The sequence below is a fragment of the Gopherus flavomarginatus genome, chromosome 21, assembly GCF_025201925.1.
Source record: "Gopherus flavomarginatus isolate rGopFla2 chromosome 21, rGopFla2.mat.asm, whole genome shotgun sequence".
Taxonomy (NCBI): Eukaryota; Metazoa; Chordata; order Testudines; family Testudinidae; genus Gopherus; species Gopherus flavomarginatus.
The window spans coordinates 14,250,918-14,264,303 of record NC_066637.1 but is presented as its reverse complement, the minus strand read 5'-3'; the positions used below and the strand labels follow the sequence as shown (position 1 = coordinate 14,264,303).

Here is a 13,386-nt window from a genome sequence, read left to right as displayed (position 1 = left end):
AATCCTGCTTGTGTGGACAGAAGTGCCAGGCAGAGAATGAATGCCGTACACGCCATGCAGATCTGCGGTGCACAGGCCTCTACTCTATGTTGCTTAAGGTAACAGAAGTCCAACTCAGCCTGTTATAGAAAGTTGTTTGTAAAAGTCAGCAAAAAGAGGAGATAAACAGCCTGATACTAATTGGAGTGTTTAGATTGCAAGAACTGTGCTAAGAGATCTGCAAGGCTCCTCGCAATGTCACAGGGCAGCGTGAGAATGAGCGGAAAGATTCTAGAGATGGGTGAAAGGTTTATGCTGGAAAAGAGTGGAATGTATTTCCATTTCCTTGGGCATCATTGACCTGGGGTGGGGTGTCACCACATGGATGCTGGGGAAGAGGAAAGCATGGACTGCAAGGAGTGAGCTTCACCATAATGGCTGCCACCCTCACCAGCACTTGGAGCCCCAGGATCCACCAGGACACTGTTGGGCCTTCATCATATTGATCCTGAGAGCCATCCTGACCGGACCAGGCCAGAGAGAGGGAACCAATGACATTACCAGCTGCCCCAGCTTCAGCTCAATTCGGAAAGATGTCTGGTATGTGGGAGACTTTGGTTCCTGTTCTCATTCCCTCTTTCACGTGTAATTTTCCTTCCTCACCTTAATTCTCCTCTTCTCTGTCTCTCCTCTTTCTAAAAATTGTCTGGCTCAGCTGGCCAAGACAACTCCATCTTTGCAACACTGCTGGAAGCCTGGTGACCAGAAAGACAAGCTAAACGCAAAGCCCTAAACAGCCCATTGTGGGAACAAGCTTGGAGTAGCTGATAAGACATCAGGCAGTGCCTGCATTTTTCCAGCAGCAAAGTTGCAAGTGAAAGTCAGCGCCAGAACCAGAAGCTGTATTTTCTAGTTTAGCTGTTCCTTTCTCTCCCGGTGTGCGCACATGTGTGTTCTGTCTTAAAGAAAACAGGACCGGATGTCACCAGCAGCAACAATACCCGCTCCACACCACCGCAGCTAAGGTTGTCTCTTTTTCACATCCAACAGGACAGTTAATACTCTCTGAAAGACTGTCACGTGGGGGTGTCTTCCTACCAACAAATACTAAATACAGCTCAAATGAGTTTTTAACGGGTGGCTGTTACAATCAAAGTAAGCCATGATAATTTGACACAGACTTAGGGTGACCATATTTCCCTATGCTGAATATGGGATACCTGGTGAAATTACTCATATTCAAATGGCAGTCAATCAGAACTACGCTGCATAAACATTCAAATTAATATCAAGTTGACTGAGCCCGTTAAAAAGAAATACTGAGTAGCTGGATGCTTTTTATTTACCTTCTTATCTTTAAGGCTTTAGGGTTCCTACGGAGAGAGGTGACACACACACACTCCCGTACCCCTCTCTCACTGGGGGGCATGGGTGTGTGACTGACCAACCTGACCCTCCCTTCCTGGTGCCTAGCTGGGCCCCCGGGATGGACCTGCCTCTCCTTCTACCTGGTGCCACGCCTTCCCAAGACAACAGGTGGCAGGGGACACACAAGGTCACATGCCCGCCTCCACACATTTTGGCCAGGATTCATACCAGAATGTGGCCAGCAGCAGCCTTTTGGCATGGCGTGGGAGGGAAGGGATAGGAACTGCTTCCAGCCGCAGTGCCGGGGGTAGGCGAAAGGGATGACCTGGCCCATGTCTTTGCAGAACTCGTCTCTTCCCACCCCCCACCCTGCTCCCCTGGGCTGGAAGCAGCTTGTCCCTTCCTGCCCACACAGCATCAAAAGGCAGCTAACACCTCCAGGCTGATGCTGGCCACCAACATAACCCAGCCACCACCTGTCCCCCGATTACAGCGCAGGCAGGAAGGGGTTAAGCCCTAAGGACTCATTGTGCACCAGGGCCCAGGGAACCTGATTGCAGGGGCTTCAGCGAACCCAGCCAAAGAGGTGGCTCAGCAGAGGAGGGTGCCTGGGGATGGAGCGGGTGAAGAGGGTCCTAAGCCCCTGCCTGGGGGCTGCTGTGGAACCTGCAGGGTCGGGGTGTGAACAGGCTGGAAATCACTTCCCCCTGCCACTCCAGAGCTTAGCTGAAGGGCGAGGTGGCTTCCCCTTGCCAGTGCAGCGTGGGGCTTTGGCATATGCAGGGCTTGGCTCCTCCTGGCCAACACCCCAGGCTGCAGGGTCTGGGCCTTTCCTAGGGCACCAGCTCAGCCAGAGAAAGGAAAGGAAGGAGCCTGCCGGCCAAGCTGTCGGTGAGCAGAGTGCTCTGCACAGCTCTGGGAGCGGGACACACCCCGTGGGGGGGAGATGGAGGAAGAGCAGTCCTGGGAGGAGTGAAGGGGCAAAGCAGGGAGAGGACAGCAAGCGGAGGAGCATGTAAAGGGCTGACAGGTGGGCAGCAGAGGTGACACATAATCAGTCACTGCCTGGCATCTACCAGCACTCACCAGCCACCGCAGCTCACAGTGTACTGCCAGCGCCGGCCGGAAACGTGCAGGGGGGCAGGGCCCTGCTGGCCAAGAGCTGGCATGCAGCAGGGGCTGCGCTGACAGACCAGCAGGGCCCCACGCACTGCAGTTTTGCAAACTCATCAGCCTTGCACACCCACCCCCATCATCGGCCATTGGACCCCCCAATCACCGCTGGCAATGATGAAGGACGACATTTGCATCCCAGCCGACTCTGACCTCCCCAAAGCACAACAGCCGTGAGAACGGTACAAATGCTTCAATAGATTAGACTGGATCTACACAGTTCAGCTACAATCACAACAGCTGGCTGTATTCTAGCCTCAATCTACAATCATTGGGTATCAGTGTGAATGTTGTGCAAAGCCTGATGGGAGAGACCCACCCTTTATGAAACCTCTGCACCAATCAGAACTTTCAGCGAGACCTCAGAGCTCGCCCGCTGTCCATTTATCAGCATTTCATCCATCGGTAGCAGCAGGCACACAGCTTTTTCCATCTACAAATCAATAGGAGCGAAACACATTCCCAGTGTGGAGGGCCAGCACAAGGCTTATGCACCACTTAAATCGCACTTAATCCCTCCAAACTGAGCTTTATCCAACACTTACGTGAGGATCACTGTCTTGGACAACAACAGATATTGACGCACAGAAGCCTACAGCTGAAAGCACAAGTCTCTACAGTTTGAACTAAAAAGCCAGATTCTGTAGCAGGGACTATAAAACTCTCATATCCTGTGTGAATTAGGCACACAGGGGGCACATAATAGGCACTGACTAGTGGGTTACACAAGAGACTTGTGCTGGCTTTCTGATAATGGAGAATTTCACACTGGGATTGTAATTCCAAGCCAGTGGTACACAGGACATTATTTCAGAGCTTCAGAGAGTTTAAGACAAGAAGGTACCATTAGATTATCCAGCCTGATCCCCTGTATATCGCAGACTATTAAATTTCACCCAGATACCCCTATACTAAGCCCAAATACATTAGTTAGATTAAAGCGTTTCAGTCCCCAGGAGCCACAAGGAAAACAAAGGAGATCAAGATTTTGCCAATGTCTGAAGCCCTGCAATGGCCTGGGATTGGTTAGGGGAGCTAAACCCAAATGATCTCATCAGGTGAACCATACCCCAGAGGAAAGAAAATACACCACACAGTCCCTGTCAAGCTCGCCTAGGAAAAAATTCCTTCACAACCCCAAATGTTGTGAGCAGTTAGACCCTGAGCACGTGAGCAAGACCACCAGCCATGCATCCAGATACTTAATACTTCAAACTTGTGTCTGTCCATATCTTCATTTATATAGGACCAATGTATCTTAGATGCCTATATACAAATGCGAGAAGTATGGGTAATAAGCAGGAAGAACTGGAAGTGCTAATAAATAAATACAACAACTATGACATCGTTGGCATCACTGAAACTTGGTGGGATAATACACGATTGGAATGTTAGTATGGATGGGTACAGCTTGCTCAGGAAGGATAGACTGGGGGACAAGGGAGGAGGTGTTGCCTTATATATTAATAATGTACACACTTGGACTGAGGTGGAGATGGACATAGGAGACAGAAGTGTTGAGAGTCTCTGGGTTAGGCTAAAAGGGGTAAAAAACAAGGGTGATGTCATGCTAGGAGTCTACTACAGGCCACCTAAACAGGTGGAAGAGGTGGATGAGGTCTCTTTTAAACAACTAACAAAATCATCCAAAGCCCAAGATTTGGTGGTGATGGGGGACTTCAACACTATCCAGATATATGTTGGGAAAATAACACAGCGGGACACAGACTGTCCTATAAGTTCTTGGACTGCATTGCAGACAACTTTCTATTTCAGAAAGCTGACAAAGCTACTGGGGCGAAGCTGTTCCAGATTTGATTTTAACAGATAGAGAGGAACATGTTGAGAATTTGAAAGTGGAAGGCAGCTTGGGTGAAAGTGATCATGAAATCATAAGAGTTCACAATTCTAAGGAAGGGTAGAAGGGAGTACAGCAAAACAGAGACAATGGCTTTCAGGAAGGCGGATTTTGGCAAGCTCAGAGAGCTGATAGGTAAGATCCCATTGGAATCAAGACTGAGGGGAAAAACAACTGAGGAGAGTTGTTTTCAAAGGGACACTATTAAGGGCCCAAAAGCAAGCTATTCTGCTGGGTAGGAAAGATAGAAAATGTGGCAAAAGACCAACTTGGCTTAACCACGAGATCTTGCATGATCTAAAAAATAAAAAGGCGTCATATAAAAAATGGAAACTAGGGCAAATTACAAAGGATGAATATAGGCAAACAACACAGGAATGCAGGGGCAAGAGTAGAAAGGCAAAGGCACAAAATGATCTCAAACTAGCTATGGGAATAAAGGGAAACAAGAAGACTTTTTATCAATACATTAGAAGCAAGAGGAAGACCAAGGACAGGGTAGGCCCACTGCTCAGTGAGGAGGGAGAAACAGTATCAGGAAACTTGGAAATGGCAGAGAAGCTCAATGACTTCTTTGTTTCTGTCTTCACAGAGAAGTCTGAAGGAATGCCTAACATAGTGAATGCTAATGGGAAGGGGGTAGGTTTGGAAGATAAAATAAAAAAAGAACTAGTTAAAAATCACTTAGAAAAGTTAGATGCCTGCACGTGAAAATGGAGAGCTGCCTAATCTTTGTTTGATGTGTTGCACATACTCCTTGGAAGCCAGTCTGAAAGTAAAGCTCTCCATAGCTAATAATAAATAATAATAATAGTATGTCCTGCTTTGAGCCCATTTGAAGTGCAGCTGGGCCACAGCCAGTGGTGGAGTTAGAATTAGTGGGGCCCTGGCCCAGCTTCATTTTTGGGGGCCCCCCCCTCAGGACCCAGCCAAGAAGAAGAACATTCTCTCTTATCTCCCGCCATTTTTCATTCTTTTTTTTCTTCATCCTCTTCCTATATAATAAGTAATGGGAGGTAAATGAAAATAAAGTGAGATACCTTGATTGGTGCAGGAAGTTGGGATGTGGGAGGGTGTGAAGGGTGGGGGCTCTGGGAGGAAGTTTGGGTGTGGGGTGTAGGCTCCGGGCTGGGGTGCAGGAGGGAGTGCGGGGGGGACAGGCTCCGGGAGGAAGTTTGGGTGTGGGCTCCGGGCTGGGGGTTGGGGTGCAGGAGGCAGTGCAGGGGGTGGGCTCTGGGACAAAGTTTGGGTGTGGGCTCTGGGCTGAGGCAGGGAGTTGGAGTGTGGGAGGGGGCCAGGAAGGTGGTGCTTACCTAGGGTGGCGTGGCTCCCAAAGCACCCGGCACCTCCCCTTTTACAGCAGCTCCTAGGTGGGGCGGACCAGGGGGTCTCCGCGTGCCTCTGCCCGCAGGTGCCGCCCTTGCAGCTCCCATTGGCCGCAGTTCCTGGCCAATGGGAGCTGCGGAATCGGCACTCAGGGCAGGGGCAGTGCATGGAGATGGCTGCCACAGGGACATGCCAGTCGCTTCCAGGAGTGGCGTGGCATGGAGGGAGGGAGAGAGGAAGAGTGGGCAAGGAGCTGCCTTAGCACTGCTGGCACATCTCTGCTTGCCCCTTGTGGGGAGGGGAGCAGTGGGTCTCCGTGTGCTGCCCGGGGAGGGGGCAGGGTGAGGAACTGCTTCCCTCCAACCAGGGGTGTGCAGAGATGTGCCAGAAGCCATCCACTTCCGGGAGCGGCATGGGGCCACTGGCCATGGCATGCAGTCAGCCTGCCTGCCTGAGCTCTGCTGCACTGCCGGCTGGGACTCAGGGGCAGGTTGTCAGATGAGATTTGTCCTGCATTTTGGGGGGCTCCTCTGTCATTGAGGGCTCCATGCCACCACACAGTCTGTTTCATGGTAAATCTGCTCCTGGTCCCAGCAGTTGTGGAGAGACATTTTTAGAACCTTTGCACAATCTCTTGCAAACTAATTGGTGAATCTAACCTGTTGGCCTCTTTCCACAGCAAAGGATCATTTTTTAATGATGTGCCTCTGCTTTCAAACTGAGTGCATGGAGCGAAAGTTCACCTGAGGTTTGCCAGGTGATTGCAAAGATTGAGCAAAGATCCCTCAGAAGTGATGGGATATCTACAGCTTACAAAGAGTTAATCAGCAAACTGCTAGGTAGCAACTTTGATTGTGTTCGTTTGTACTTTGAGGAAGACTGGTCACTTATTAAGGGACTATGGTTTTATATAAAACCAGGAAAATAACTATATTCATGCAACATTTGGATGAGGTTTCAAACACAGAAAAGTCAGGAAACCTAATGTTCTGGCTACCATGGCAACTGTAACTCAGCCGCATTGTGCATGTAAAGTGAACACCCCAGGCGGTGGTGGGGGTTGATATCATAATCTGTCACAATTGGACTTAGCTGTCAAAACGATTCTAGAAATGCTAACTCAAGATCCAGCAGCATTGTCTCTCTTTCCCACAGGAGTCTCCTTTACCAGGACTGCACAGGATTTGGGACCATGGGAAAGGCCCTAGGTTGGGATGTGGCATGAAGTAGCATGAGCTCCTGCTGGGATTTGTCCTGGTTGCTACTGTGTAGTCCTGAGGCCACTCTGTGGACAGAAGAGTGGAACCAGAGTGGCAGAGATCAGTGGTTCCGTTTCAGAGTCCAGGAGCTGCCCCGTCACCTCATCTGTGGGCTCCTTATCTGTCACCCCCAGGGAGTTTCTTGAGCCTTCCATGGGTGTTTCCACAGCCTAGTCTGATCTGTTTCATGCTTTTTCTTGCTCTGAATACACTTCTGACTTTCAGAAACGTAACTTGGCTGAAGAAGAAAGAAAACGCTCTAGCTGCCATCACCACAGTCTGGATTTGGGTGAGGAACTTTTTTAGCTTTTCCCAAGAGTTCTTTTGTGCTTGGTGGCAAGATCTCAAGGCCAAAGTCAGATGATCAAGAAAGCAGAGAGCTTTAGAAAATGACATCCAGGACTTTAACACAATGGGGATGTAAGATAAGCACTGAGGTGGTATCATAGTGACAGGAAAATTGAAAGAGTTGAACAGAAGTTGAATGTAGCTTTGCAGAATTAGGAACAGATGGCTAGCGAGGGCTTATGCTGGGGAGAGAGAAAGCAGTGGAAAGTAAGTTGAGAATTATGATAAAACACTGAGGAAACCTTAGTTGGATACAGATCTTAGCCACTGTAGGTCCATTGCAGCTCAAATATCATAGCAAGGTTCTACAGAGCAAAACAAACCGTTCCATAGATTAGAAGCCGGGATAGAGATTCATCCTCACTCTAGGTGAAATTTGCTCCTATGCAGACAGCCCACATAAGACCTACGCACCTCAGTACAAGACTAAAGTTGTGCATAGATGTTGTGCTGGCCTGCTGCACAGGGTTATGGAAGGTAGTACTTTACCTAAATGAGGCCCATCTAGTCCCGGTCAGAGAGATCCAGTGATGTAAGGATCTCTTCTCCTTAGGGGAGGGTTGGTTGGCCGTTATCCCAGAGAGAAAAGAGCTCTATGTTTTATATATATTGGTAATATGATGACTTATGGTTACACCACTGAAGAGCCAACCCATGTCACCACCATGTCATTCTTTGCCCCCAACTGCAGTGGTTGGTCCACATAAGTATGTTGGCCCACACAAGTTGCGCCACCAACTAAAGACAAACATCCAATACAAAACAGAACTCTCTGGGTAGCTGGGAAAGTATCACTTCCTTCATCAACAGCCTTATTTTAAACAAAAAAAAAAGATAAAGAACCTGAAATTGTGCACAAGGAAGATGTTGAGTGGAACTTGGGCCGGGTGAAATTGTGTAGACAAAAACTTTTTTTCAGTTACAAAAATACAGCTTCAGCAATATTGAAATGTTTCGTGAATTCATGTCAAGTTGGCCAAATTGTTAATTTCAGAAAGAAAAAAAAAAGACAAATTCCCCAAACAAACAAAATGTTTGATTTTGACATTTTCAGAATGAAACATGTTGATATTTTGGTTTAAAATGACTTTCTGTTCCCAAATTGCCTTTAAATTTATATTAAAACATTTTTAAATGGTGGAATTCAAAATGAATGTTTCAGTTTTGTCAAAACAGAACATTTCATTCAACCTAAAATGATTTTTTTAAACCTTTTGTTACACTGAAAATTTTGAATATTTTCATTTTTGCTCCAACCCAAAACAAATTTTTTCCAACTTTTCAAAATTATCAACAAATTGAAAAATCTGTTATTCACCTAGCTGAAAGTGGAACCACAAGCTGATGCTTCCAGTCATGACATACTGCATGGCCACTTTGTGACAGCACAAAAAGACTGACTAAGTTAAGACCATCACATGCATTTTTTATGTTCAAGCATCAATCAGGATTTTAACTGAAGTCTTCATAGCTGTGGAGTGATGCACTAATACTGTGCTTTATGATTCGTATGGCCGATGATTTTAAGTTCATATGCTTCACTGATCAGATGCCCAAATTTCTTCTTGAAATATTTCCTGCTATCTCCCTCTGGCACAATGCTAGGGCTTCACTGCTTGGGTAAGAGATCCTCAGCACTAAAATGTTCTTTTTCTTCTTAAGGAGATGGGGGATGAGAAATTTTCTTCTGCTTCCCGTTGGCAACTAGATGTGGGAACAGAGCAATGTACTGGCTGCTGGTTCTGCTGGCCTCTAACTGGTTGTTTTCTGAAAGCTCTGCTCAAGGAATTATTCTGGGGGATTTCTCTGGCCTGTGTTATACAGGAGGTCAGATTAGATGATCACAATGATTCCTTCTAGCCTTGGAATCTATAAGAGAAAACATAAGCAGCCAGTAGAAATCAACAGAGACCAGTAAGAACCAGCAGAGACCAACTGGAGGGTTCTAATGGAAGCTACTGGAAATGTCCACTGGGAAGAGGACTCTCCCCGTAGTAAGTGAAAGGAGCTCCTGTGATGTGTCTTTTTATCATTTCACATGGCAACCTGTAAAGAGTTCCCAGCCCATGAGCAGCTGAGTGACAGCTGAGGACCACCCACAGCAGAGGGATGAATTGAGAGCACTACGGTCAATGGATGGATTCTTCTGCTCAGAGGCCTCCTCAAACCAAGTGTCTTAAAAGCCATGAACTGTCCTGATGATTTATTTAGCTGTTTAATATATATAAATATGTACATACTATAATGCTATTTTGCACTGTCATCTGGATATCTCAAAGTAAGTTACAAACATTATTCTAACACTCTTGAGAGGTAGGTAAGTATCATTATGGCCACTTCACAGTCAAGTTAAATGACTCGCCCAACATCACAGAGTGAGTCAGTGGCAGAGCAGAAGTAGAACCCAGGAGTCCTGCCTCCCATTTCTCCTGCTATCATCACCAGAACACACTCCTTCCCTATCTATTTTACTACGTTACTGAAACATGACAAACAGACATATCACCAAGATACATTAACAAGATTGCTTGGAAATAGCACAGACAGCTTCATTATGATTTCAATATTATGAAAAATGTTCAATAAACTTAATTCAAAGACCAGCACACAGCTCCCAAAAACATGTTCAGCTCCCAAAAAACATGAAAATGGGCTGTGAATGCTGATGAATCCTTAGCAGCCAAAAGTAGGGTGACCAGACAGCAAGTGTGAAAAATCGGGACAGGTGGTGGGGGGTAATAGGAGTCTATATAAGAAAAAGACCCCAAAATCGGGACTGTCCCTATAAAATCTGGACATCTGGTCACCCTAGCTGAAAGGATAATCTACTCCTTTTTGATTTACCAAGCCCCGCCATGTAATTTCCTCCTAGCAAGTCCACATTGTCCTTGGCACCAATGCTGTGCTATGGACAATTCCTCGGGCTCCAGGGGTGCAAAGGTAGAAAAGCAGGTGGTTAGAATGATCTTCGGGGTGATATTTCAGCTGGAATGGAACTGAACACTGTAGACAATAAATAACTTCATTGCTCCCAAACATGAGAGGTAGCAGGTAATCCTGGTGTCTGCTGGCTTGCCAGTGGCATCATGGGAAGGGCTGACAGAAATGTTGTGTTGAGTAGCAGCTATAAGTGAGGCACTGGTGCCCATATCCTACTGATGCCTCTGTACAACGCTAGGTTGTCTGTCCCTGCTTCATCCTTGGGAATTCCTATCCATTCACGGTGCTTTCAGAATTCACCTGGGTGAGGCCAGAATCCAGGCCTCCTTTTCAAGGCTGTGCGGCGCAGTTGCCCATGAAATATGGAATATCTGTTGCCTCTCTCCCCAGTTCAAGCATCAGCCTGCCTGAGGGATTCCAGGGTTTCTGAAGAAGTGGGCTGTAGCCCATGAAAGCTTATGCTCAAATAAATTTGTTAGTCTCTAAGGTGCCACAAGTACTCCTGTTCTTTTTAGGGTTTCCTCAGACATCCTTGGGTAGGACTCAGTACAGGAGCCATCTCTTCTGTCCCAGACGGTCAATTGAACAGGCTGCACTCTGCAGAGTTTGGCAGTGGAGAGGAACCAGGGGAAGGGTGGGTGATGACTCTCTCTTTTGGTCCATGCAAAGATCGGTATTCTTTGTTATCCCCTCCCCTGCTGCGTTTGGGCTATTTTTAGCTCTAATAAAGGCTCAGTTGATTTAGATTGGGGTGAATATAGTTGGCAAAATTATCTCTTACTCCCCATGGGTGAAAATCACCTCTGTGCAGCGCTCCCACACAGGGCCTAGGCACCACCCAAATCCCACTTAAACCCCTAGAGTTTAGCTGTGTCTTGGGTGGTCTACGTATGATGGTAAATGGGACTTGAGCTTTGGGGTTTTGTGCTGGCCTTTTGCACAGGGGTGAATTTCATCTTATGCCCTCCTCAGATGTCTCCCACCTCCCTAGTACAGTATTCAAGAATGACTCTCTGTGGAGGCTGCATGCACATATATACGTCGTCTCGAGACTGTGTCCTACTGGGAAAGGACCATGGGCTGGTTTGTGCTTTAGTGGGGAGTGAAGGAGGTGTGTTGTCCTTTTGGCTGTTCGAGTTCTTTAGAGGATTTCTATTTCAGCGGCCGTTTGGCTTTTGCTGCCTGGAGAATTACCTGCTCTTTGAACAGGTCTGTCCTTTTGACAGGAGTTCAGCTCAGCAGCTGCCTCTTGTGTTTGGAACTGCATTCCTCCTTCTTAAATTCAGTGCAACACAAGGAATACAATGTAATACTCCCCTCCCACGGCTTTCCTTCGAGGATGTCCCCAGGAGCCACTGTCTCCATTTTGGGATGGTGGGACTTGTTCCTGAGCTGCTAGAATGATCAGGCTGCAGACGTCTAGCGTGCAATGGGCTTTACCCAAAGCCCTTTGAAGTCCAGGGACGCTATCTCAATGACTTTCATTTGATGGGCTTTGGATCCAGCCCGACCAGAGTTACATGCTGGTGGCTTAACAAGGAGTCCGCTCCCAGGCTGCTCTGCAGCTGCTTCGGCGTCAGAAAGCTGGAGCAACCCCCCCAGTTGCTGTTCCCTCTGTATGCAGGGAGAAATGGAGTGAATGGAGCCAGATCTGCCAGCCTTAACCCCATCTCCTCTCTTAGTCCTACCCCTTTCCCCAAACCTCCCTGCATCATGCAGACGGTGGGCTGCAGACTCCCTGGCTGTGTTCCCACCATCCCGTCCCCCACATCCCCAGAAGAGCTGCACCATCCCCAGCGAGTCCATGAGAGGAGAAGGGGCAGGAATCTCCCCCTCCCGCCCGAGAGCCAGTGAGCGAACACCGCAAAGGGCCTCACTTGTCTGGGTTAATGATGGCGTTCATCTCCTCTGCCAGGTGCCGCCTCAGGATGTGCTTGCTGTTTGGGATGCCCAGAGCTGTGGCCATGGCTTCTGCATTGAACGTGGGCTCCAGCATGAGCACAGCCCCATGCACGCCACTGTTCATCAGGTTATCCGCATACTCCTAAAAGCAACAACCAGAGCACAGATTTACCTGACAAGAAAGGACACCTCTGCCCCCCTCCTTGGTAGATGCTAAGAAGTCAGCAGGTGCTAGTCACAGCCTCAGCTGCTGCGGGCAGCAGATGGGTTTCTCTATCCTGTATGACCACCATGCCCCAGGTACCCTGTCCATGGTGTAGCTATTTCTATACTGGATGCTTCCGATGCCCACTTGAGATCTGAGTGATAAAGACTGAGCCCTGCCCAGGCAGGCTTTTCCCCTCCCTGATGATTGCACCCCTCTCGGCACCCACAAGCCACTTCCTTACAAGCAGGTCCTACCTTCAGGTCGATGTCCCTCACCCACTTGAGCACCCGTTGATTTGTCCAGACAAGCGGATCAACGTTCTGGGTCTCACAACGAGCCCGTCGTTCTTGCAGAACCTACACACAACGACGCTGACATTATTGAGAGTAAAATAGGCCCTGCCCTCTCCTTATTCGGATCCCTCCTAACGTCTTCCGCAAAGACCAGAACTGTGCCCTCTTCAGCCTCTGGAGAGCCTAAGATCCGGAACTCCCATCCGCTGGGATTTTGGCCAGTCAGAGGGGAGAAAGGGAACTACGAGATCAGTACATTATTTGAGACCCAGGCCAATAAGAAATGGTTCAAACAGGAGGGATCACTTCTTGAATGATGATTTCCCTTTGCTATGTAATTAACTATCTAGAGAGATAGTGGGTGTGGCAAGGCATCTGATTGGACCAACATCAGTTGATGAAAGAGACAAGCCTTCCAGCTTACACAAAACTCTTCTTCAGGACCAGCGTAAGCTCAAAAGTCTGCCTCTTTCGCCAACAGAAGTTGATCCAATAAGAGAAATGGCTGCACCCACCTTGTCCCTAACATCCTGGGACGCACACTGCTACAACACTGCAAACGACAATCGTATCTACCTATCCGTCCATTCAGCTGTTTAAGAAGAAGAATCACTTGCTGTTGGGGAATCAAAATGGATTAACATTACCTGAGCAATTCCCAAATCTCCCAACAACAGAGTTCAGTGTAGCCCTTTCATTCCCCTTCCTCACCCAAGCTAAGGGGTTATTTTA

The 13,386-nt window shown here is 47.9% G+C and overlaps 1 protein-coding gene across 6 annotated transcripts in view; it reads right to left on the bottom strand.

Moving 5' to 3' along the window:
- The window catches only part of KAZN (kazrin, periplakin interacting protein), a 729,684-nt gene that overhangs the window by 8,825 nt on the left and 707,473 nt on the right, over nt 1-13,386 (bottom strand). For all 6 annotated transcript variants that reach the window (XM_050931542.1, XM_050931545.1, XM_050931543.1 and 3 more), the window contains 2 exons: nt 12,616-12,717; nt 12,129-12,295 (listed from right to left, as the gene is read on the bottom strand). In XM_050931542.1, coding sequence (XP_050787499.1) covers nt 12,129-12,295; nt 12,616-12,717 — 269 coding nt within the window. The remainder of the gene's footprint in view (nt 1-12,128; nt 12,296-12,615; nt 12,718-13,386) is intronic.